This window comes from Macaca fascicularis, chromosome 5, assembly GCF_037993035.2.
Source record: "Macaca fascicularis isolate 582-1 chromosome 5, T2T-MFA8v1.1".
NCBI classification, from domain to species: domain Eukaryota; kingdom Metazoa; phylum Chordata; class Mammalia; order Primates; family Cercopithecidae; genus Macaca; species Macaca fascicularis.
The window spans coordinates 94,273,531-94,297,809 of NC_088379.1; the positions used below are offsets into that span (position 1 = coordinate 94,273,531).

Consider the following 24,279-nt stretch of genomic DNA (forward strand, 5'->3'; position numbering starts at 1 on the left):
CACCTTATAAGGAATTCTAAGCTCAACCACATTTACAAATGCTCAGCCCTCGGGGTTCCAAGACTGCTGGTCTTGGGACACCTTAGTGTGACATTTATGACACCGCACAGCTTTGAGGCATTTGTCCTTGGCTGGAAATGTCACACCTGGGAGCAGGCACACCCTGCAAGAGGCTATTCCCTTGCCACCCAAACAATGAATTAGGATGAGACAAAGCAAAAATAACACTGTTACGGAGACATCACTGATCCCTGCAATGAATAATAATCTTTTGACTTCTTTGAACTGGTAGGCAAATGGAAGAAATCTTGAGAGCTGACAACATCCTAGCTGGTAATTAAAAAAATAGTTAGTATTCCAGTTTGAAATTTGATTTGGTCTTTCACGGAAATTTTCCCTCATCTGGAGGTCACCAAATTGTACTAGCTTTTTTTTTTTTTTTTTTTTAAAGCAGCACAGGACAAACTTCTACCATCTTGAAAAACTTCTAAGCTAGCCCTTATCCTAAATCTTGCACCTACAAGTCTTAGAACGTGAAATCTGAACTAAAGGATTCAAAGATGAAACGTAATGATATCATACTTAATATAAACATCTATTTCAATGTTTACTCCAGACTGAACAAAATAAAAGTGCTTATGAAAATTATAAGTCTGCCATCTTTAATTCTTAAGTTTAGACTTACGAAATAACTCTTGACATTTATTTTGTTGGTATGTGCTAATAAACACACATTTCTAAGACAGCAAAGGAAAAACCCCAGTCCAGAGCATTCTGTCTGTGTGAAGCCAATTAAGACACCGCTTCTAGTGCCTTGAGATTCCGGGCTGCTGAAATGGTTGCTGGGGAATGTATCTATCTCCCTTGGCAGAGCCAGAAACCACTGACTAACATGTCTTCAAATAAGATCTACTGTGAGAAGGGCTTCCCCTCATTTCATCTGGGCTCCATTCCATGAAGATATAAGAAGTTAGTGGAAATTACCAAGGAAAACACAACATCCCATACACAATTTATTTTATATAACTTGGTGTTTTCTTTTATTGAATCATACAAATTCAAATGGGGATTCCTGAATAAATCTTTTGTTACTTTACCTTTGGCAGAAACAACAGATTCCAAAACAATTAGTAGCATCTCATTTATTTGTAGCATAAAAAAAAATTCTGTAGCATATTTTCCAAAAACATAGTCTTAAACAAATGTGCTTTAAAAGCTAACTGGTAATGATCTGATTACTATCATAGCTTATTTAAGAGAGCTGTTAAAGGACAGACTAGACATGTATTTTTTAAAAAAACACAATTTTTGGTCATGTGAATGATTCATGTTCAGATTTCAAAAATAGGAAACATCCTAAAGTGCATCATTTTATTTATAATCTCACTCCTTGAAATTATAGCAATCTGCAATGTAAACAGTAGAGCAAAGAATTCCAAACTATATTTTTATGTACATTTAAACCTGTAGGATTATGTACCGTCTTTGAGTGTGGATTAAAACCAGGGCACTTCCAACACATAGCTCAAGCTTCCATACGATTAAGAGCAAACTTAAAGGCATTCTTTTTCCCCATCCTTGACTTAACATGCAGCTGACAGAGGAGAGCTGCTACCTCACTTCAGCAATGGAAAATGTTGCTGTCAATCCCATTAGACCAGCCAGTTTCTCACGACCCTTTAAAACTGAAAACTGGTCAGTATAGTTTTACATTTTCTTTTCCTTAAAACTGTGCCCTTTAAGAAGGCAACTTTCAAAACATACAGGAGGGTGGCTCTGCTGTGTGTTCATCCTGTAACACTTGTCGTCAAAGGCAGAGCTCCTGAAGCACCTTCTCTGGTCAGCCATGGCGGGCGGGCAGACGCCTGGGCTCGGCCTCGCAGAGCACAAAGGTGGACCCAGAACCCGCTGTCCTCAGCGCAGGCGCAGGAGTTAAAGTAACAACACATCACAAGGTGACGTCAAGCACACTGAAGAGATGGATGATTTGGTGTCTTACATTTCCTGGTCCCTCCAAAATGTCTAATATAGACAGCTTTGTGACAGTCTTTGAAAAAAATTATAATTGGCCAGACAGAATGACATTTTTTTCTTTTTATACACGATCTCGAAAATAGTGTCATTTAGATTCTGCCTTGGGCTGAGCTCTGAGGGCTACATTTACCCGTCAGTTTGGGTATTTTAGTGCAGATATTCTTTTAAAAATTAAACTCTGGTAAGTACTCAGGAGGCTGGGAACACAGGCCCCTTCTCTCCCCTGATCCTCTGTATGCAGGCTAGGACTTAAGCAAGCCCCTTTATGTTTGGCTAGTGCCACAACAAAACAGCCCCAAACAGGTTGCCATAAGCATGCTGGCCTGGCTTGGTATTTGATGATAAAATCTGAGACTGGTAAGTGCAGTCAGTGTTCAGGAAAGAATCTCCAGGCTCTTCTCCCATCAGCTGGTTTTAAAATCAGCCTTCATACAGCTGCTTACCATCTCTCTGTCCTCTGCAGATGACCCGGTCCTAGGCAGGGACCAAAATTCCTTGTCAGCTGAGGAAGTCCTGAAGAAACACCCTGAAGATGATGACTGCACTGCCATTGTGGGCAGATGCACCTTCTATCTACCTGAGGGCTGAAGGGGAAACCCTTTCACACACGTGAGGGAGGCGCAGCTCTGTGGAAAGGTCACCAGAATGGCAGCGGCAGCAAATAGGGCTCCAATGCACGTTTGTACTTAACTGGGTCCAAGGAGAGCACGGCCCTCCACAGCAAGTTTGCTCTATAGAATAAAGTCCTGAGCTTGTTTTTATCACAGTTAGACAGAGAATGGTCTCATGTTTCTCAGTTATCCGGGGAAGACCAGTGTATATTCTCTGTAGATGAGTGTGGTCTAATGTAGTGATTCATCTCTGCTAGTGTTAGGAAAGCTCCACTACTGTGTGTATGTGTGTGTGTCTGTGCGCATGCGCATGTGCACACTGCAATCTTGACTTTCCAATTACAAAATGCCTAAGTCAGGTCACATTGTCTTCTTCCAGCCAGTTTCTAAGGCAGGCAATGGAAACAGGAGCCGATGCCAAATGGTCTAGAGGCAGAAGGGCCGCATGCTTTGCAGGGCCAGCTCCAAGGCTGCCTTCCAGAGCTGCTCTTTCTCAGGGGAGAGTAAACTCTCACTGCAGCTGCCAGCCCCCTGTGCTCGGGCGGGGGTCGCCCCTCACATGGACTTGGAATCCGTGTCTCTCTTGCTGATGAGCACCTCCAGGAGCCTCAGTTTTGCCTTTATGTGCTTGTATTCACTGTATTCTTCAGCCATAGGAGTGCGGTCTTCCTTCTGGACATTTCTAATGCAAATAAAGGAAAAAAGGGTCTGAGGATCATTTCCTGTCTTTGCTAGATACTATTCATCGGGCAAATTATCATTGTGTGTAGAAACATTGCAGTTTATCAACTTGTACAATCAGTGTTGCCAAGTGGCCCTTGGTCTTAAGACTGGAGCTGGATTTAGACAAATAATGAAAATGTTTCACCCAGAAGGCATCATGCAACTGAGTTTTTATATAATTAATCTGACATCTTGTATGACAAGAAGGCTGAGAAATGCAGACATTCTCTCTAAGTATGAATTCACATTGAGCTCTCATACACCAAAATCCTTTATTCATAATTAATGTTTTCTCATTCTTATATATTTCATCTCGTGAACTTTTAAATTTTTAATTAGCAACTAGTCCATCCACAACTTAGTTTTTTTTTTTTTTTTTTTTTCAAAAACAGATAGTACTCCTGCTTATCATAAAACAGTCTTAGAATTCAGCAGCTGGATTCCATACTACTACTATAATAAGCCTTTATAGTTTGAGTAACTTTCCATGCATCCTATTTATATGCACAAGTATTCGAGAGCTTATAGGTCAAGCCCTGTGATAAGTACTTTGTACCCATGATCTAATATAACCCTTATAACACCTTGATGAGACGGAGCCATTTCTATGCTACACATGTTGAAACCAGCACAGGAAATCAGATAACTTGCCTGCTCTTGGCCACTATGCGGTGTGCGCTGCTGCTTTGCGTTTTATGGGAAATTGCACATGGCAGACATTCAAACGTAGGCTCCCTGCCTTTATTATTAAAGGGCAAATGTGGGTAAGGAAGATAGCATGGGGCTTAAATTGTTCAATGAATTAAAAATAAACCAATCTTATTCATACCCTGCCTTGTTCTAGGAAAGGATTCTATCTAGTGGTTTCTCAGGGGGCAGGCAAGGAACAGGTGCTCAGGAATTGGAGCATCTGGAACGCAGGCCCCCGCTGTACTCTGAGGGGCTTCACTCTCCTCAGACATGAAGTCATGGAACCAGAGTTTATCTCCAAGTCCCTCATAGTTCTAAACATTTTTGACAATTAAGTTAATGTCCTCCATTGACATTTTCTTAAAACCTGGGCGTTGCATAATTCTACATGTTTCCTCGTGTATAAGATATCTGTGCATAATGTGACTTAGAATATAAAAAAGGATAAACGAAAAAATAGGCTTAGATGAAAGATTGGAAAGATACACATCAAAACATTAATTCTGATTTGTCTTTGGTTATTATTATTTTGGGAATTACTACTTAAATTTGCTTACCTATATTTTCTAAATACTCTGCAATGGGTGGGAAATGAAAAGCAAATGTTTAGGCATAAAAATATGAGACATATCTAAATCAGAGATCCTAAAAGTAAATTTACACAATAATTGTTAAACTAAACTGAAATACAATGTATTTTAAATGACAAAAATTTTTATGGTGCTTTTATTTCCCCAAACTTTCAAGAAGTATAAAAGAGGACTCAAGAGAAACAATACTTACATAGCTTCAGTAATCTGGGTTAAAACCAATTTAAAACGATAAAACCTAACTCCAATGTAAGAGATGCAAATCTGTTCCTGGTTCTTTCCTCGGGTTCCTACTGTGACTTTCAGTAAGATGTTTTGTGTGCTGTTACTTGTAAACATGAAAGACTAAATTATGCCTTAAAATTCACTGGCGAGAGCCAGCCCATCAACCAGGTAGATTTACTGCTTTTCTTTTTTTTGGATATGAAGTCTCGCTCTGTAGCCCAGGCTGTAGTGCAGTGGTGTGATCTCGGTTTACCGCAACCTTGGCCTCCCGGGTTCAAGCAATTCTCCTGTCTCAGTCTCCAGAGAAGTTGGTATTACAGACCTGTGCCACTGCACCCGGCTAATTTTTTGTATTTTTAGTAGAGACAGGGTTTCACTATGTTGGCCAGGCAGACCTCATGTCATCCACCCACCTTGGCCTCCCAAAGTGCTAGGATTATTATAGGCGTGAGCCACTGCACCTGGCCGACTTACTGCTTTTCATACATATTTTTCATTGAAACTTGGCAATTATCACCTTCATTTTTGAAATGAGCTTGAAAATCAGTAATACTTAGATCCCTCTTTCCTGTGTTTCTCTAGCTCGTTTTATTTAGAGATGAGGTCTCACTCTATTGCCCAGAATAGAGTGCCGTGGTGGACCATAGCTCCCTGCAGCCTCAGACTCCTGGGTTCAAGGAATCCTCCTGCCTTAGCCTCCCAAGTAGCTAGAGCTACAGGTGTGCCACTATGGCCACTTGGCTAACCTCTGGCTTCTTAAGAAAAAAGCACTGGTGCCACCACCAGCTGGAAACGCAGCTTCCTGCTGCTCATTGTAGATAAGAATTTGATGGCACAGGTTCGTTTCATAAATGTCAGCTGAATCTGCATCACTCTTGGGCATTACCCAAAGAGCATTTCTTCTGGGAGGTCCACACAAATCCCATCATCTCACAGTCAACCTCTGAGGGTCCCTGGGCACAAACCCAAGGACCAGGTTACAGGGAGGATGCAGAAGAGTCCCCCGTTTGAAGGCATTCCACAGATCTGACAGAAAAACAAAAGGGATGGGTGTGTGTGGTGCGGCGGGGTGGGGAAGGGAGGGCGGGGAAGACAGGCACTACCTTCCGTTCTGTCTGAAAAAGTTGTCTTCAAAATCCCGAAGTTTCTTTCGAATCCTTTTCTTTTCTTCTCTCATTTCCTGGAGGTGTTCCAGGAGTTCAGGTCTAAGAGAGAGGAAGCATTGCAAGGAAATTAAGTTAAATTTGAGTTGTCATAAATGTAATGAATGTGTAACTCAACAGGAGCTGTGCAGAAAGGGGAGGCAAATAAATCCAGAAACTGCTGAGGGCATTGAGGGGGAGCGGAAATGGATGTTTTCCATTTCCTGAAAGCCAAACATGCTGGCAACAGATCCAGCTTCTGGGGGTTCCTGCTACTTGGGAATTCTTAGGCCTCGTGAAATCCCACGGCACTTTGTCGTATTTTTCTTTGAAAGAAGATGACGTCTGTACTCGGCGTGTGTTAAGTGATGGGCTGTGATGTACAGAACCACACAGTGCCATTTAGAGAGAGAACTTCTGGTTGTTTAAACAAGACTCAAAAGTTCCCTCAAATAATATGGGCTGAAGCATATAAAAAAAGAATTAAAAAAAAATCAGTTTTATCCAGATACACCCCAGGTAGTCACATGTATTTTATCAGCTAATTTATTTAGATACAAAGGCTAAGATAATATTTAAGAGAGCTATTTTTACCAAAACATTTCACCGCCACCACCGAAATGACATACATTGAGGCAGCATGGAGATTCGAAAGCCCTGTGTCCTGGCTGCATTTTGATGGTATTTTATCATCCATTGGGGAAATAAAGCCATCAGCATCATCTTCGAATTGGTCCAGAAAGCATCGTGCACTGAAATCGGGTTTCAGAGTGACCATGAAGTCTGGCTTCACATTGCTATCGTCTTCTGACCCCTCCTCTTCTTCCTGGAGATACACAGCAACCCCAATAAAAATCTGGTCACTTTTTGGGGCACACTTTCATTATGAGTATCATTTAATCATTTAATTACCAGACACCATAGTTTCTTCTGTATCTACATTTAGCAATACATATGTACATTACAGATATATTATTGAATATCCGTATTCAATATAAATATACACATTTAATAACACAAACAACATAGCCACTCAGTAGAGAAAACAGACTGCAAAACTATTTTCAAATGAGTGTACAGCATGTTAATAGTTGTCAGGATGGGGTAAGAAGGAACAACCATCATAATTTATAACCTAAATCAGATGAACTAAAAGGATCCAAAATTTTCCAGCTGTGACAGTACAAAACAAAATTCATCACCAGTAACCAGTGCTTTAAAGGATTCCACTACTTGTGTATCTCAGAGGGCTTTTTAAAAAAAATCAGTCTGAACATTTTCTGAAATAAAACAATACAACCTTTCTATTTAAGAATTGAGATTAGAAAATATTTTATGGTTGCTTAATGCACAGAATTTTAGGGAAATTTTAAGAAGACTGAAACATTATATTCTCGTGATTAAAATAAGAAAACTCAAGCTTTTCCAAAGAACTTCCAAGGGCCAAAAATCTATTTTTCAGCATACAAGTTTCTAAGAAAAGTATGCTATTCTCTGTATTGATAATGCAAATAGAAAAATAATAAAGCCAGATCAGCATTTCTTAGAGCCAATTTAAGGCTATGTAAGCCTAAGGAAGAGATAATATCAGAGTCTGAAAGATTTCAAAAGGTAGTCAGACCACAGAGAATAACTTACTATCCTAAAAAAATTTAAAAATTGGTTCAGAATACAGCTATATGAAAAACGGTATGCACAGCATCAGTTATTACAGGTAAACCAAATGGCTTCAATGGCAGTGCAGCAAAAAAATCTCTGGAGGCAGCAGCAGTTCCTGCTGGAGGGCAAAGTGCAAGTGTGCAAATGGTTCATGGTGAATTTTGGTATGTTTAATAATGGTGTTTCTGAAGAGAAATACTGGGAATAAACAAGCCACCAAACCAAGCAAAACAAAAAAGGACTATCATATAACTGATATCAAAGTATTGCTATGAAAATAAAATTGGCAAAAGCTAGGTGGCTTTTCCAGATTGTCTCAGCTGTGACTTCAGATCTTGAGTCTCTTTAAATTGTTAAAAACATTTAAAAATTTACAAAGTAAAATTGACTTTTTAAATGAACACGCTTCTTTTTGTTTTATTAAGAGTCATAACAATTCCCATCGACATAGTTTTGATAAAAATTGAGATAATGTATGTCAGGTACCTCATAAGGCACACCTGAGACACTGGCTGTGCACATCAGTTTTCTGCTCCCTCTCTTCCTTCCTCTCCCCTGGATAAGGAAGACAGGGTAGAAGCACCTGACCATAACTCAGTGGAGGCAGGAATTGGGGCCTATCTGTTTACTGCTGTCCCCAGAGCTTGGCCAATGCTTGCATATGGCCAATAAATGGCTATTAAGCAGTCTAGTAGTTCAGTTTGAAAAGAGAACTACAAAAAACTATTAGAAGAGCATAAACACCTGGGACAGCTAACGAAGTTACAAATAAGAACTTAACGGCCTTTAATGAAATCAGGTGTCTAGGTCTTATCAATTATATCCCAAAGTCCTGAGAGAACTTAAAAATGTGGAAGTCTGCCTTGCACATAGTGAGCACTCAATATTTTTTGAGATAAATGTAACAAAATTATCCTTAGTAGCCTTTGACAATCACGAGGAAAAATAGCAAATAGATTTTCAAATAAGACAATCATCGTAAGTGTTGTAGAGACTGGATAGATTCTAGAAGAAATTAATACATAGATAATATATAAGCAATTGGGAAATAATCAGTGATCAACTGATGAGACTGGTTCCTTAAAAATGAGTCACGAAAACGAACCATTTTTCCTTTTTTGATAGATGTAGTATTTGGATTTCAATAAACAACCAGGTAAGCAGACACTATGAAAGGAAAGCTGGCTGCCCACATTTCTGCTGAGTAATGACTAAAGGGTGACGTGAACCTGAAGCGCAGTCTACAGCAGCCCCTGTGCCTGACCCTGCCTTCCTCAGTATCTGAGTCACTTGGACAAAGAAAAGGCATATTCTCAAAATGTACAGATAATACAAAGCGGGTAGGGATATCTGATATGTTGGAATACAAAAGCTAGATTTAGTGTATTTCCTACAGCTGAAATAGAAGTATGAGATGTAACAAATTAGAAAAATTCAAGGCCCTCTAATTAGGAAAAAGAAAGGCTGGATACATCAGTGGCAATGCAGAAGTATACAGCAAAGTGTGAGCCATGCCAGGGCCATGAGCAGTGGTTCTCAATGGGGGTAATCTGTTCCCTCGGGGACATCGGGCAATGTCTGGAAACATTTTTGGCTCTCACGACTGGTGAAGGGGTTGTGGTGGCACACTACTGGCCTCTAATGGGTGGAGGCCAAGGACTCTGGTAAGCAACCCACAAAGCACAGGGCAGTGCTGCACAACGGTTACCGGCCCCAAAGGTCAGCAGTGCTGAGGCTGACACCCTATCCTCAGACAGGCCAAAATAAATAACTGTCCCAATACCCTGACAGTTGCATAGGCAAGAAATTGGAGGCATGAAAAGGTCTCAGTCATCCAGATCAAGGTAAAGACTAGTCTTTGGTTCACTGTTCTGATTAACATCATATCCAGATTAATGTCCAGTTCTGGGTATCAGTTTTAACAGCAACACTGATAAACCAGTGTGTGTGCACACAGCAGAGCTAGGAGACCACTGAAAGGTCTGGAACCCATATCACATAAGAGTAAGAGGAACTTGGATAACAGATTGTCATAGGGTGTGGAGTGACAGTGGGCAGGGCAGGTGACTGTAAATACAGGCAGTGCTCTCAGGGAAGAAGCAGTGTGTTTATTTCACGGTGCTCCAAAGGGGCAAAACTAAGCCTATGGGATAGAATGCAATAAATGGATAATAACTATGAATATTCTAATTTCAACTATTTTCATTAACTTTTTGTATTTATCAAACCTATACATTTTAAATTACATATTATGTAATTAAGAAAGATAATTATAAAACCAATAATATAAGTTGTTAGCTATTATTGATACTCATGTAGTGAGTGACCTAACTGCTCCCATTGCTGTAAACGTTTCAAGCTTGAGGATGGAATCTCTCTGTAGGGACAATGTCTTTATTCTGCCGGAGAAGTTTTAGGGGGGATTCTTATGTTGGCTAGGAGAACTGACTAGATGATCTCTAGGTTACCTTGGGTTGGAAAATCTAGGCCTTCAGAACTTGAGCTGGCTCTAGTTCATATACAGCTGGTTCGCTCCCAAAACCATTTAAAACCAGGGGTGAGTTTTGGAGAAACCACTTAGATACAATCTTATCTGCACACACACCAAATTCTAAATTGGAATTGCCAAGATTTAGTACAGTCAAAATACATTCTAATAGGCCTGGCCAACAGGAACAAAATGAACCAAAAGACAGCACTGTTTACAAAAGCAAGGTAGTCGTTGCAAAATTATCTGAAATTTTGACCATGATGTGGGCCAGGAGATAAACCACAGCCAAAATATACTTGTGAAAAAAAATTAAGCTAAAGGATAAGAATGGGAAAAATGTCTTTTATATAAAAAAGAGTATCCATCATTAGGTTATCTTCAATTCATCTAGTGAAATCATTATTAAGTGTCTATATTTTGGATGTGTTCAAGAACACATTTTTATCTAGTAATGGTTCTATTGCATGCTGCTAAGAGAAAATGCTAATTTTCATACACACAATTACCCAAATTTCTCCAATTACTGTGGTTTCATTCTTGGGTGACATTACCAGCCAGACAAAATTTGTCTTTCATTAACATCAAGCTTATTGTAAGAAAATAGCTCTAATTTTTAAAGACACAATATAGTATACTGGCCCAAATTTCAAGTACCAAGTTTAGAGCATTTTCATGAAACAAGTTCTGCTTAATACAGTGAGCACAGTCATTGCCTAATACCATACAATTAGGCATATGAAGTATTAAGATCTGCAAAAGGCAAGAAAAGGAATACATAAAAGAAGACTTTGTAGCTTGTGGTGCCTTACCTCAGACAAGAAAATGGAGAAGTTCTCAACTGGTTTCCCTCAGTAGACAAGAGTCCCCCATATACTGAAATAATCATTCCTAACTATAGCATGTAAATGACCACCCCAGGCTCGGAACTGTCACAGAAATATGACAAGTGAAACTCTTAAAACTCACTTCTGCTTCAGGTTTAACTCTTGCTTTGGAATTAAATGACTGTTAGAAAAACAATCACTGATTTTTAAAAAATGATTTCCCTTGATTTTTCATCTCTAGAGTTCTGTATAAGGCAGTCCAGTTTGTTCAGTTGTCTAGAAACAAAAACATGAAAGAGGCTGATCCGAGTACGGGCCAGTTAGGGTCCCACAGAGACACGCTGGTCTATGGGCACAGATTCCATCTCCCATTCTAGCAAAAGTAGCCACTGATGACAAGGATTATCTGTACAAAATCCGTATTACTGGAAAAAAAAAATCAGGACATATGTTCTGGCAGCTATCAGTCATTCACAGCACCTCATTTGTAAATTAAGAGCAGACTTTAAAATTAGTCCTGGGGACTAAATGTGCTATGAGACAGTCAAGAAGGAAAAGCTGGAAATATTGCACCCGCAAATCTGTCAAAAACTATTTGTAGAAGTAAAATTTTGCATTGTTTTATATGTTTATTTCCTATGCTAATTTTGATTTTTCTATAAACAGTATATGAGATTCCTTTTAAAGTTGGTCTCATGAGCTAATTTAAGATTTTGGAATACAGAAAATCCATTCCCCAAATACAGAAAACAAAACCAAATGAAAAGCATTGTGGACAACAAAACCAAACAAAATAATCCCTGAAAGCAAAGTAAAAACAAAATGAACGACAGCAAATAATACAAACAAAAAAGAGCGGGGAATAAAATAAAACCAAAGAGATCAGCTAAATGAGACTGGAGAAATCAGCACTCTTTACAGGGAACTGTTGAAAGTCGGTTATATGCAGCTACTGATTTTTAGGGAATGCTAGGAGAAGCCATCACCAAAAGGCCCAATCACACCCCCTTTCCATTCACCGGAGGGGAGGGGAGGAGGGAGGGAACTGGTGCGGATTTAGCAATGGGTTAGCAGCTGGGGTCTTCACCTTTATCTCCTTGAAGAAGGAAGCAGTTTCGCCCTCGATAATTGGCTGCAGCAAAGGGCTTCTCCGCTTGCTGGAGGGGGAACCCTGTGACAGGTGTTAACAAGTAGGTTACATTCCGAATCCCTTTCCCTTTCCCTCCAGCTCTCGGCCTCCTCTGACCTCACCAGTATTTATTAACTTTTAACTCTGCATTCTTACCCCTCCCTGCCAAACACTCCCAGGAAAACCTGAAACAACAAAAGTTCTTTTTCCAAGTTGCTGCTTCCCTTCAGCGCCCACACACATAAATCAAGGAGGACAGAGTACAGCGAGAACAGCACAGGACTGTATCCGGCAGACACGCAGAAGAAACCCGAGGAGAAACACCTGCTCCCACCGCTGCCCCCGCCAGTCACAGTAGCCACAAGAACACTTCGGCTGTAGTCAGCTAAGGAGAATCACATAAGCTCAGAAAGCAATACAAAGGGGAGCTGACTTCTCTGTTGCACGTTCACCCTACTTAGGGACACTATGGGTTCCTGCCTGGAGAATGAAAACAACTCCTTGGATCTAATCGTTTTATTTGTTAGTTTAGGACATTCCTCCAGAATACACTAAAGTGGCTTTCTTCAAATACACCTGCCTGAGATCTCTGGACCCTCCTTTCTTCATTAAATACATTGTTAAAAGAAATAGACAATATCCTAGGCCTAGAAATAAGAAGGGCATTTAAGGCCGGGCCAGACAGGAGCAGCGGCTAAAATGAGTATGTATTGCAACGGCAACATCAAAGTGAGTTTGTGTCTGCTTATTAAAGAGCCTAAAAGCCAGCAGGGGAGATGGGAGCACTGAAACAGAGGCAAATGTTTCCCCGAGAGACGGGCAGGGCAGAACACCCCACTCATAAGCTGGGGGTGGAAATGCTGAGACTGGGATGAGGGATGGGAGCAGGTGGCTGGGCCTTAAAGACTGTCCTGTCGCTGAAGGCAAGCTGCTGCTCCCTACTCTTGACAAAATCAAAATCCAGGAGCCAAAAGCAGCAAAGTTCAAGGATGGTGGCCACTGACAGCAACTTCAATGAGCAGCCTCCTTTCCTACACCTTGCCACATCCTCCAAGAAGAAGGGCCTCTTGCTTGAGTTTCTCAGAGGATTTTCTCCCTGGACACAATTCCCAAGGGAGTTATCCCCTCTTGGATGGGAGGGACTATGAGCAGAGGGCCTTGGGACCACAGCAGCACTCTTTGGAGTGAAGAGGGCTGGAGAAAGCACAGCCCTGCCCACTTGGTGCTCTGTCCATCTGGCCCAGCACATCCAATGGATGTACATGCCTTTGGGGCAAAGCATGTCCTCCAAAAGGGAAAAATAAATTCTATCAGCTTCAGATTTGCCCATTTTTAACAAATGTAGCCTCAGGGGTCTTTGATAAAGTCTTCATTCCTCAAGCTGTGGGTCATGGATACTAATGGCTGATTCAGCCACTAAAGCCTATTCTTTAATGAGAAAGCAGGTTAGGGCCCTAATTCACATATCCAGGGCCCATTCAAGCAGAAAGGTGTTGTAGCAGCCACAGGAAGGTATTCTACTCACAATGATGGGTATGGTGTTGGCTCGGGACAGGATCTGTTTGACCAGCCGGTACCTGTCATATAGTGGCTTCATCACCTGACGTTCGTTCTTTGTTACCTGAAAAGCAAGAACGAGAGCTATGAGAAGCCTGCTGCTGGGAGTCACGACCAGCTGTCTAAGCATGCTCTGGGCCTTTGTAATTCTAGAGAAACTCCAGATGATGCAACTTAAGTCTTACTACCCTCACAAAATTTATTTAAACTGATAATATTATTTATTCAATAAATATTCAGATTACCTACTTCAGCTGCAGATCAGGGGACGTCACTCCATTGGTAGTACAACTTTTTCTAAATCCAAACTAGGATCATTCTCAGGTTCCTGCTTAAAACTCCTCCAGGTTCACAGTTCCCACATGACTATCTTCTGAGCCCAGGGAAAATGAAAGCATATATTTGCTATAAGACGTATCATGTAGGCTGTGCATGGTGGCTCACGCCTGTAAGCCCAGCACTTTGGGAGGCTGAGGCAGGCAGATCACCTGAGGTCAGGAGTTCGAGACCAGCCTGGTCAACACGGTGAAACCCCATCTCTACTTTAAAAAAAAAAAAAAAAAAATAGCTGGGTGTGGTAGTGGGCACCTGTAGTCCGAGCTATGCAGGAGGATGAGGTGGAGAATTGCTTGAACACAGGAGGTGGAGGTTGCAGTGAGCCAAGATCACACAACTGCACTCCAGCCTGGGTGACAGAGCAAGACTGTCTTTAAAAAAAAAAAAAAGACAAAAAACAAAAGACATATCACGTAGTTCATTCACTTCTTTCTCCTCTATGAAATTGTTATGTTTCTAAGAACAAGATTCTGGCAAACAGTGGGTATTCAAGGAACATTTGATGAAAAATACATGCACTGATTCATCTGTATATCCCTAATAGAATCTGGCACAGGGCTAAAAAATGTTTAAAGGACGGATTCTCCAGGCAGTGGGGAGGAATCACACCCAGCTCCCTGGTACAGTATTGGAAGCGCCTCATACTCTTTCTGCTGTTTCTCCTCCCCATCACACCTCCAGCTCCAGCAATCAAGTAGGTTGTCTCAACCTTCTTGTCTAATTCCCTCTACCCTGCCATGACTTCCTCTTTGCTCTTTTGTTTGGCAAATTCCAGATCGAGAGCCACTTCCCTGTGCAGCCTTCTTCCAATATCCCCCATTCTGGGAGACTCACCCATTCTCTCCTTTGTTTCACCACCCTGCCGGTGCATACCCTGCAATTTCACAAATGCTTTTATACTCTATTGTAGCGATATGTTGACACGTGTCTCCTCCTTGAGACTGTAGCCCCTTGAGAGCAGGAGTTTATGTTTTTGTATCCCTAGTAACTATTTCAGTGCCTGAATACTTGGTGGAAATATTCCATAAATATCAAATGAGTGAATAAATGGTTCAAACATAAATAGGTGTACCTGATTCACAGATGCAGTCCCATTGGTTACTTAAATGGGGAATGAGATGAAGCATCTTTGTTTCAAGTTAGCTGTTTGTCTCCTGCATTCTCTTACAACTTCACACATAATAAGGCAAGAGTTTTAGAGGTAAGAAAGGCAAGTAGCATTAGCTTTGACCATTTCTTTTATGGGTTTTTTGAGCCTTCAACTTCAAAGATGACTCTGGATTATAAAGAAATGGATGATCGTTTGTTGCCTTTTGTATTTGCCTTTCTCAAAGTGATCAACAGAAAGTGTGCTTTGGATAAACTTGACAAGTTAGAATAAGATCAACAAGAATAACAGCCTTTTATTTCTTGCTCTTCTGTTATCAGATAACTAACGGGCAATTGGTATTTTCCTCTTCCACTATCTACTATACCATGAGGAGTTTTATAATTTTACAAATAATGACTGTCAAAACTAGAAGGGTCTCAAATTATTTTACAGAAAAAGACTAAGGATCAAACCCCAGGTGTCACCTGCTACACACCTACCACCCAGCTGAAATGAAGACTATGTGCAGTGCTGGCAAAGATGCTGAACATCTGGAACTCTCCTTCACTGCTGGTAAGAGTGAAATACTTTAGAAAACTATTTGGCAGTACCTACTAGAGCTGAACTTATGACTCGTCAATTCCACTCTTCAGTATATACCAAACAAAGGTGGCCTTACGTTCATCAAAAGACATATGTAAGAATGTTCATTGCAGCACTGTAATCCCAAACTGGAAATAGTCCCAAACCAGAAATCGCCCATATGCCCAGTGATAGAATGAAGTATGTTCCCCAAATTGAATACTACACAGCAATGAGAATGAGTGAATCACAGCTATATGCAACATCATGGATTAGCCTCATAATAATAAAGCCGAGTAAATTACACCAGACACAAAACATACTGTCAGATTCCACTTACATAAAGGTCAAAAATAAGAAAGAGCCACAGAGTTAGATGATAGTGGTTTTTCTCTGTGGAACCTTGAGTCACGGTACTGACTGGAAGGGAACATAAGCGAGGCCTTTGGAGGATCAGCAACGTTTTGTTTTTTGATCTGGGTGCTGGTTACCTGGGTGTGTTTACTTTGTGAAATTTCATCAAGACACATGTTTATAATTTGGGCTCGTTTCTGCACTTACGTTATACATGGTAAGCATCCCAAATCTGAAAATCCAAAATCTGAAACTTTTTGAGAACTGACATGATGCCAAAAGGAAATGTTCATTGGAACGTTTTGAATTTCAGATTTTGGGATTTGGGATGCTCAATCAGTATAATGCAAATATTCCAAAATCTGAACAAATCCAAATCTGAAACACTTCTGGTCCCAAGCATTTTGTATAAGGGATATTCAACCTGTACTTCAACAAAAGTGCAACGATAGCCACAAAAAAGTGTGAGGAACAGAAATGAAATGATTTGTACAATGTCATATGTAAAATGACAGAATTTAGGACTGTCGGACACATGAAATAATTTTTTAAACAATATATAGAACATGTTGTAGATGAGATTAAAGTGCATCCTAATGTCAGCACATGACACATGGTGAAATATAATGTGCAAGATAAACAATAGATGGTTGAGTAACCAAAGTAAACTAAAAATAGAAATAGGAACCAGCCAGCATCCCCACTGTGAACTAGCATCCATTAGTATGTATTTGGCAGAAACATCTTTGAAAGTAAAACCAACCAGTTACAACAAATTTGACACAAACCAATCTCATTCTTACTCTTTATTCAAAAAGAAAGTTTTCTACTTGGAATAGATGAGGAAGATCACTGGCTTAATTCTTCGACTCATGCCATTGATATTTAGATTTTCTACAAATTGCTCATGTTTTCAATAAGTGGCCCCCAGGAACTAATCACATGTGGGTGATCTGACAAAATCCAGTGTTTTTGACTATGGAGAGTTAAAACTCATGATTCCACAAAACCATTGTCATTTAACAGAAGCACTAAAAATATCAAAGATCTTTAAGTCTGAGGTAAGAGAAAGGTGTAAGAATAATGACCTGATTTTTATCATAATCATTTTCATGATATATATTTGAAGCCAAAGGCTCAGTGATACTAAAAGTTAATGCAACTTTTACCCATCATAATAACGATCAGTGCTCGGTTTGTAAGTGGGGTCAAAATTTAATCAGTAGTTATATGAACAAAGCAGGACCTTCGTTGAACTGTCAAAAAAGAGCTATTCAATCTGCCATAGGAAAACCGTTTGAGTTGACGTCTCTTATTCTTGACTCATCAGCTGCTCAGGGATTCTGCTGCCCACCAAGAACAGGGCTCTGAATGAGCTACTGAAATTCTCTCAGCCTCAGTTTTCTGAATGGTAAATTGCAGAAATCAAATTAGAAAATCTTTATGCTTCCTAATTGCTTGGAAATGACTTTAGGCCAGGCATATAGTATATTCTCTCTTCAAAGTACTTTCACTCCTCTGTCTTCAAAACTTTATCTAAAGTGATAGTGCTGAATGGTCTTCCAATATGTGGAACTAGGGTTATCCGGAAGACGTATTTTTGCACATAAGTGAAACAACGTAAATATCCAGATGTGAAGATCTAAGGGGAGAATGCGGCACTTCCACTCCGTCTTCCCTTAATGATTCAAATAAATTGTCATTTACTGGTCTCTTACTACCCTATTTGGTTGCCCCGTAAGTTTCGGATATTTCAAAACACAAAGGGAACACTAGCCAACAATTATCCACATTTAATTAATGGCAAGTCTTGAACAGAAATCATAAAGGCCTGATTAGGCAGCTGCATTTGTCTGCCTTTATATTTTGTGATGGTTTTGGTCTTAGCCTCAAATAAAACTTCCTTACTGCAGTATCAGTTTAGTTGCTGTTACCTGACAAAACCACAAAGGTGAAAGGTAAAATGATGAATGTATTTACTTTAAAAATAAATATAAATTAGAACTATGAAATATTAAGAGCTAGAAAAGCCTTATTTTTTAGATGATAAAATTAAAGCACCAGAGAGGGTAATGATTTGCTCAAGGCCACAGAGTTGGGTCCAGATCCGAGGTTTATGGACTTCCAGTTGTTTTCTTTCACAAATAAGAAGTAGGATCTTTAACTGTGATGATTTTTGGATTCGGGATGCTCAATCAGTAGCACGTCAATACAGCATAAAGGATATAGTGCTGTCAATATAGCACAGAGATGTAGCATTATTCTCTAATAGGGTTTGGCCAAGCTGCCTTCATAACGAAGAACTCTGCCTTCCAAGCCAAGAGTTTGCCTATATTGAATTTACAAAAATTTGTGCTTATGAACAGTGTCACAGAAACACAACTTTGTGAGAAATTATGTCATAGACAAACTATGCGGCCTCAAACTCTCCTTGATAAAACAAGAAGTACTTTGAGTTTGTGTGTGAGGGGTATACCTCTGAATCATCAAACTGCTAGAAGGAGAAGACAAAATGAGATGGATTCTTATAACTGTTGCATTCTTGGCCTATTAATTTGAAAAATGACAACTCTCTCTTCGTTATCAGGTAATCATAACAGACTGTAAAAAGATCAGAAAATCCAAAACAGCAGTTAACCAAAGGAGAATATTTATAAATGGCTCCAGAATTTGCATTTAAATTTGAACATGGATGTGTCTAGGGTCCTCAAGGTTTAAAAACACACAAGACTAAAATACTCCATTGAGGAAGAACCAGAAGCTCTGATCAGGCAACCCATTCTCTCCCCTCTGTTTATTATCAAATAGTGGGATACACAGACAGTAACACAGTGACATGTAGTTATTTACTGCACTTCTGTGACATGCTCTTTTGATGAGAAGATTCTTAAATATTGAAAAGGACACACTTTAATAAGAATAGGGAATTATATGCCTGTGTATACATGAGTGTTTTGTTTTTATATACAAGTCTGCAGAGTGCCCTGATAAAGCAAACAGCTTTGCTAAAAATGTACAGAAGCAGCTGATTACCGTTTCGGCCTAAGATTTTACTAGTTAGTGCCCTTTTAAATCAGTATCTGTAGACTCAGAAAAAATCCATTGAATTCTGAGCACCTGCTTTTCTGAACAATTGGGGTTTGGAACAATAGTTTAACTCTGGAAGTACATGTATTTTTCTTCTAAGAAGAGTGTTGTCCACATGGTATTTACAGTCCAGAGTCCATGGTAACACCAGAAATCTAAGAATTAAAAGTTTACTCTTTGATTTGTTTTTCAGACTGGCCAGATATCAAATGAACTCTGCTTTTCCTGAAGAGGTTGGAGCATCACATTCCAAATAGAGAGAGGCAGAGAGTTTGGCACGGGACCAGAAATGAATGATGCTCAAATTTCCTACAGCATTTGTTCCCCACCCTATGAGATGCTAGAATCCAGACCCACCTGAAAGGGTGATGAAAGGAAATAAGGCAGGGCCAAGAATAATAGTTCATATTCTTAATAAGAGGGCTATGAAATGCACATTCTTTTGCCTGATTTAATCACTTAATCAGAAGGAGGCTACAGAGAGTAGAACATGTAATTGTAACAGAAGTGAAAACTATCATTTACTGTGCAAACCCAGTAAAAGCCACCCCACCCCACTTCCTCAGTGGCAGACATCCTACAGGTAAATATACACAGATAAACGTCTGTGTGTGTGTGTGTAATATCATTTCATCTCCTTGGCAATTTATAACAGGTATCTATTATATAGACAAAGCACCAAGGCTCTGAGAGGTTACCTAAGCAGCCCAATGTCACAGAGATCATCTCAGTGGGGCTGGTTTTGAAGCTGGGTCTGCCAATTCTATGTGTCTGACCCAGTCCAGACTGATTGAGGGAATCTGTTCCCAACTCAGAGCAACAAATACTACAGCACACACAATACTCAACTGGCAGCAAGGTGAAGTCTATCTAGAACACAGCTGTGAGCTCCTAAGGGCCTTGGGCATGGAAGTCCTTAAAGGTGTCTATCAATGTCATAACCCAAATCCACAGAAGGAAAAGAGGAAATGTTAAAGAAGGAAAACACACCTTCTCCATGAGGCCTGCCATACGGCTACACAGAGATCTATACTTTAGGGTTCTGAGCCTATTGTGGAGAAGGAGCATCTGTCTGATAAAAGAAGTTCACTTCTTCCTCTACACATTTTGAACATTCCAGTGGAGAAGGAGAAAGTTTCACAGCGTATTTGAGCTCTAGAGCATTTACTATTTGGTTCAACGCCTTTAAAAAAATCCCACACAAAGCTTGGCTGAAGCATGAACATTATCCCAGAGTGTCAGTATTTTCTACTGCAGGGACAGGCCAGCAGAATAAATCATCATCAGTGGCAGCATTTTTTTTTTTTTAACATTTAAACCTGATAAATTCAGAATAAAATGCCACCAAGGAGACATTCTACAGATAGTTATTGGACCCGTGTCATGTGTCAGGTCTGGTGCTAGACACTGAGGACTGGGGTCACCACTAGGTGAACAAAGCCCAGAATCCCTACCCTCCCACACCTTAGAGTCTAGTGAATTATTCTGGAACCTTCTTTATTTAAAAGAGCATATTTTAGATGAAAAGACTATCGTATAGTCATGGCCAAGACTGAAAAAGAGATCTATACTTTTTGGCTATATAAAAATAATCAGTGAACCTAAACTTCATGCTTCCTTATACCTGCTTTCAAGAATTTGTTTTGTTAGGTCTCTGACAACATTATGAACAAAAGGTTATTAAGAATGACTGACAAGAAGGGTGTGTGATGAAAAGTTCTTCAAGGAAGAGAGCAGAAGCCTATCGTGCTACCGCTTCCCCCACAGCTAACAACAAACATTCCAGCAGTGCTTGCTGAACAGCAAGCCACCGCAAATGCTTCCGTGATTAGGAAAAGGCAAAGCCATATTTTGGATTCCTCACACTTCTAGTTCTGAATGGCAGCTGGAACTTCTTTACAGACAAACACTAGTTGCACTGCATTGCAGAGAGATTGAATTTTAAGGCAGATCATTCTAGTTTAACACCTTTCATTTTATGGATGTGGAAGCCTACAGTCAGTGACAGCTTATCGGGGGAGACCTAGGGACAGCGAAGTCTTCAAACTCCAGGGGTCTTTACGCCCTATACTCTGCCCCCCCAACCCCTGGCCCCTCCACCATTCCTTCCTTTAAAGCAGTACATTAATGACTAAATTTTACTTGCAAACAAATTTTTCATTGGGACCCAATTAAGTTCAACATCTACTAGATAGAACTTTCTTATTGGCTAAGCCTTCAGAAAGCTTAGTTATGGTGTAAATATATAGTAACCTCCTTTATCCTAAAAGTAAAGAAAGCAGACACTAGGGAACCCCATTTGTAAAATACTGAACATAGAAAATCCATTTCTAAAGCCAGATAATTGACCCCAATCAGAAAATTTACTACATCACATACCGGCCGTCCATGAATGCTTTCATAATATAACAGAGCTTTCTGCAGAGCCACTTTCTCATTAGCAATCTGGTCTTTGGTCATATCCTGTATAAACATAGGGATAGAGAATTGAAAGAGAGGAAAATGTTTGTGAACATTCCAACTTCTTTACTTAAACACATTCCTAAAGCAAGGCTAAAAAGATTCCTCATATAACAGCTCTCCCTAGCTCTATCCAAAGTTCCTTTAGTAATGGGCTCTTCCTGAGCTCTTGGGAGAAATGTGACCAGCACAGCAGAATCATCAGCCACTTGGATCTCCCACATGGCAGTAAAGGTACTGTGAACACTGAGGTAAGCAGGGCTGTGAGGCACATGGGGCTTAGCTTAATGGCCCAAGCAATGACGACAGTTATATGTTACACAGTCCCAAAGGTTTGTCTCTAATCCTTCTACCTCAGAGAGTCACAAAACCAGCTATTAACCTAAACAAGTTCATTCTGTAACCTATACAATAGAGTTTTGTTTTCAGTCTGTAGTCAAAAACCAAAGCACCCACAGTTAACGCACTCTGCAGTGGTTTCATCAGCTTCTCTAGACACTTAACAGCCTGGAAGGCTTAACAAGGCATCACCTTCCTACTGGGATTCGTGTGGCATGCCCTGTGTCCCTACCACATTGACTGGGGCTTAGGACTTCGCAGAATCATCGCACCTTAATGTCCTCAGGACGGCTGCTTTCCGCTCGCTTCTCCTGGAGCTTCCTCTGAATAGATTCCAACGTGGCTTCAACACTGGGCTTTATTGCTTTATCTACCAGCTCTTGCTTCTTCTCATCTTCTTTCTCAAGCTGGGAACCAAAACTCTTGGGAAGTGTGTTGCTTCGCTGCCGCATCCTGGGAGTTAGGTCCTCTTCAGATATCTTTAGTTTTGACTCTAGTTGAGAAGATTTCGGGGTAGAGATATGAGATTTGATGTCTGCCCAACACAAATTGTTTTTCTGTAGTGTCAATAACTTATTCTGTCTTTTTTCAGAGAGTATCTAGTTACAGTATCAGTAGAAATCCCTGAATTATTATGTAAAACCTGAGCTAATGGTAACATCTTCTTTGATTACATGGAATGTTTTCCTAACACTAATTGCTGAGAAAGCTTTAGCCGCATCTGCCTGTATGATGTTCTCAGAATGTGGCATCCTTGTTCCTTCAGTGGTTAAAGGTATTTAACCACTGGCCAACCTTTTCTGTATGACTTACATACTTTATTCTGAAATTAGGTTCACTTTGTATTCTATTCAGTTGTTTATATGACCGTGTCTCTGAAAAGATGGGAATCTCTTTGAGGGATGGGGGCCAAACACTTTGCAGATTCATCTCTGTGTCTACTTGTTTGCTTCTACCACCACAGCAAATGGAGACTTGGATTAAACAGGTGTTTGAGAGATGTTGACTTGAAACCATCATCCTTTCTATTAGTGATCTAGGGAAATGAAGAAATGCTGCAGGATTCGCCTCTTAGCTGATCTGGTTTCCCTATGACTGAGACCATGCAAAGACCTGGGGCAGTGGTCACTCTGAATAGCTGAGAGTGCTGGGAAGCAACTTTAAGGACCCTGGAATGCCTTAGCAGTGGCAGTCAGTGGGAGAGGAGGTGAGAGACTCTGCACCTGGCTTGTTGTACAGAAGCCACAGCTCCAGAACTTTACCCACCTTTAAGTTGTCTCCGGAATTTGGCAAGGTCATTTGTCCATTTCAGAACCTCTGCATTGGCTGCTTTGTCACTGTGGGAAGGCTGAGAAAAGGAAGTCTAGAGTAAATGCTTGGGAACTGGAGCAGGGAAAAGAAGAAGTGTTTGATGATCATTTTTGTTTTAAATAGGAAGGAAAAATTGAGCCCCATCAGAATAAGAAATTAAACACAAATGTAATTCCATTATCCTTTCCATTTGGTTATTTTGATGCTTTCAAAAAATTCCTCAGAGGCAAAATGCATCTTTATGATCAGGGACTTCTGTGAGGTCCATGACCCCCTTGCCATTATTTGTAGGGTTCAACCTGTAAGGCAAACAGTGTAGAAAACAGAGGGGTATATGATGTTTTGCTCAGCAACCATCATGAAAATGCCTGTTTGCCACTCTTGTGGGAAATCCTGAGTACAGAGCTGACAGCAGAACGAGCTCAGTGCTAACGAGATTTCAGAAGATAATACTGAATTAAATTTTAGTCAAACGATTTCATTCAACAATTTCTCCAGCTCCTGCTTACTGATTAATTTATAAAATGTAGATTTAAACTTTCATTTTTTTTTGGTAAGAATGCACTTGTGCAAGAAAAATGCTGACACATAATGATTGGGGTTTATCAGGGTGTACTATCCAGGGTTTGCTGCCTTTTTGTTGTAAGATTCCCTAGAAGTCTCCCTTAACCTTTCGCTGTTTCTTTGAGTTGTTGAAACACTGGCATGTCCAGGGAAAGGGGGAGGTGAAAAGAACAGTGTGAGGGGACACTTACTCTGTACTTCTTCTCTTCTTCAAATCTATCTTCAAACTTCCGGATCTTCTTTTTAAGGCTCTGAATCCTTCGTGTGAGCTGGGCAGGCGTCAGGTCCTCTTGCTCATCATCGTAGGACCCCAGGGAGGAGCTTCGCCGCCTGGGAAGAGTACAACTTGGGTCAGTTTCCCCAGGAGCAGTCACTGCTTGGCGAGAGGGGCCCTGGGGAAGTGGGACACCATGTGGCATGTGGTGGTGGGGTGCGGTGGCAGCGTGAAGACCAAACAGCCTCTCTCCTCTTGAATAAAAGA

The 24,279-nt window shown here is 40.4% G+C and overlaps 1 protein-coding gene across 35 annotated transcripts in view; it reads right to left on the bottom strand.

Annotated features, from left to right (window-relative positions):
• Positions 1–1,012: 1,012 nt before the first annotated feature.
• Positions 1,013–24,279, bottom strand: part of FAM13A (family with sequence similarity 13 member A) — a 371,035-nt gene continuing 347,768 nt past the window's right edge. For 24 of the 35 annotated variants that reach the window (XM_074040145.1, XM_074040141.1, XM_074040138.1 and 21 more), the window contains 9 exons: positions 23,990–24,128; positions 23,190–23,271; positions 22,196–22,416; positions 21,504–21,587; positions 13,644–13,739; positions 12,077–12,160; positions 6,645–6,841; positions 5,977–6,078; positions 1,013–3,327 (listed from right to left, as the gene is read on the bottom strand). In XM_074040145.1, the coding sequence (XP_073896246.1) occupies positions 3,201–3,327; positions 5,977–6,078; positions 6,645–6,841; positions 12,077–12,160; positions 13,644–13,739; positions 21,504–21,587; positions 22,196–22,416; positions 23,190–23,271; positions 23,990–24,128 (1,132 nt within the window). In that variant the 3' untranslated portion in view covers positions 1,013–3,200. The remainder of the gene's footprint in view (positions 3,328–5,976; positions 6,079–6,644; positions 6,842–12,076; positions 12,161–13,643; positions 13,740–21,503; positions 21,588–22,195; positions 22,417–23,189; positions 23,272–23,989; positions 24,129–24,279) is intronic. The other 11 variants (XM_074040148.1, XM_074040139.1, XM_074040134.1 and 8 more) reach the window with 1 other exon arrangement.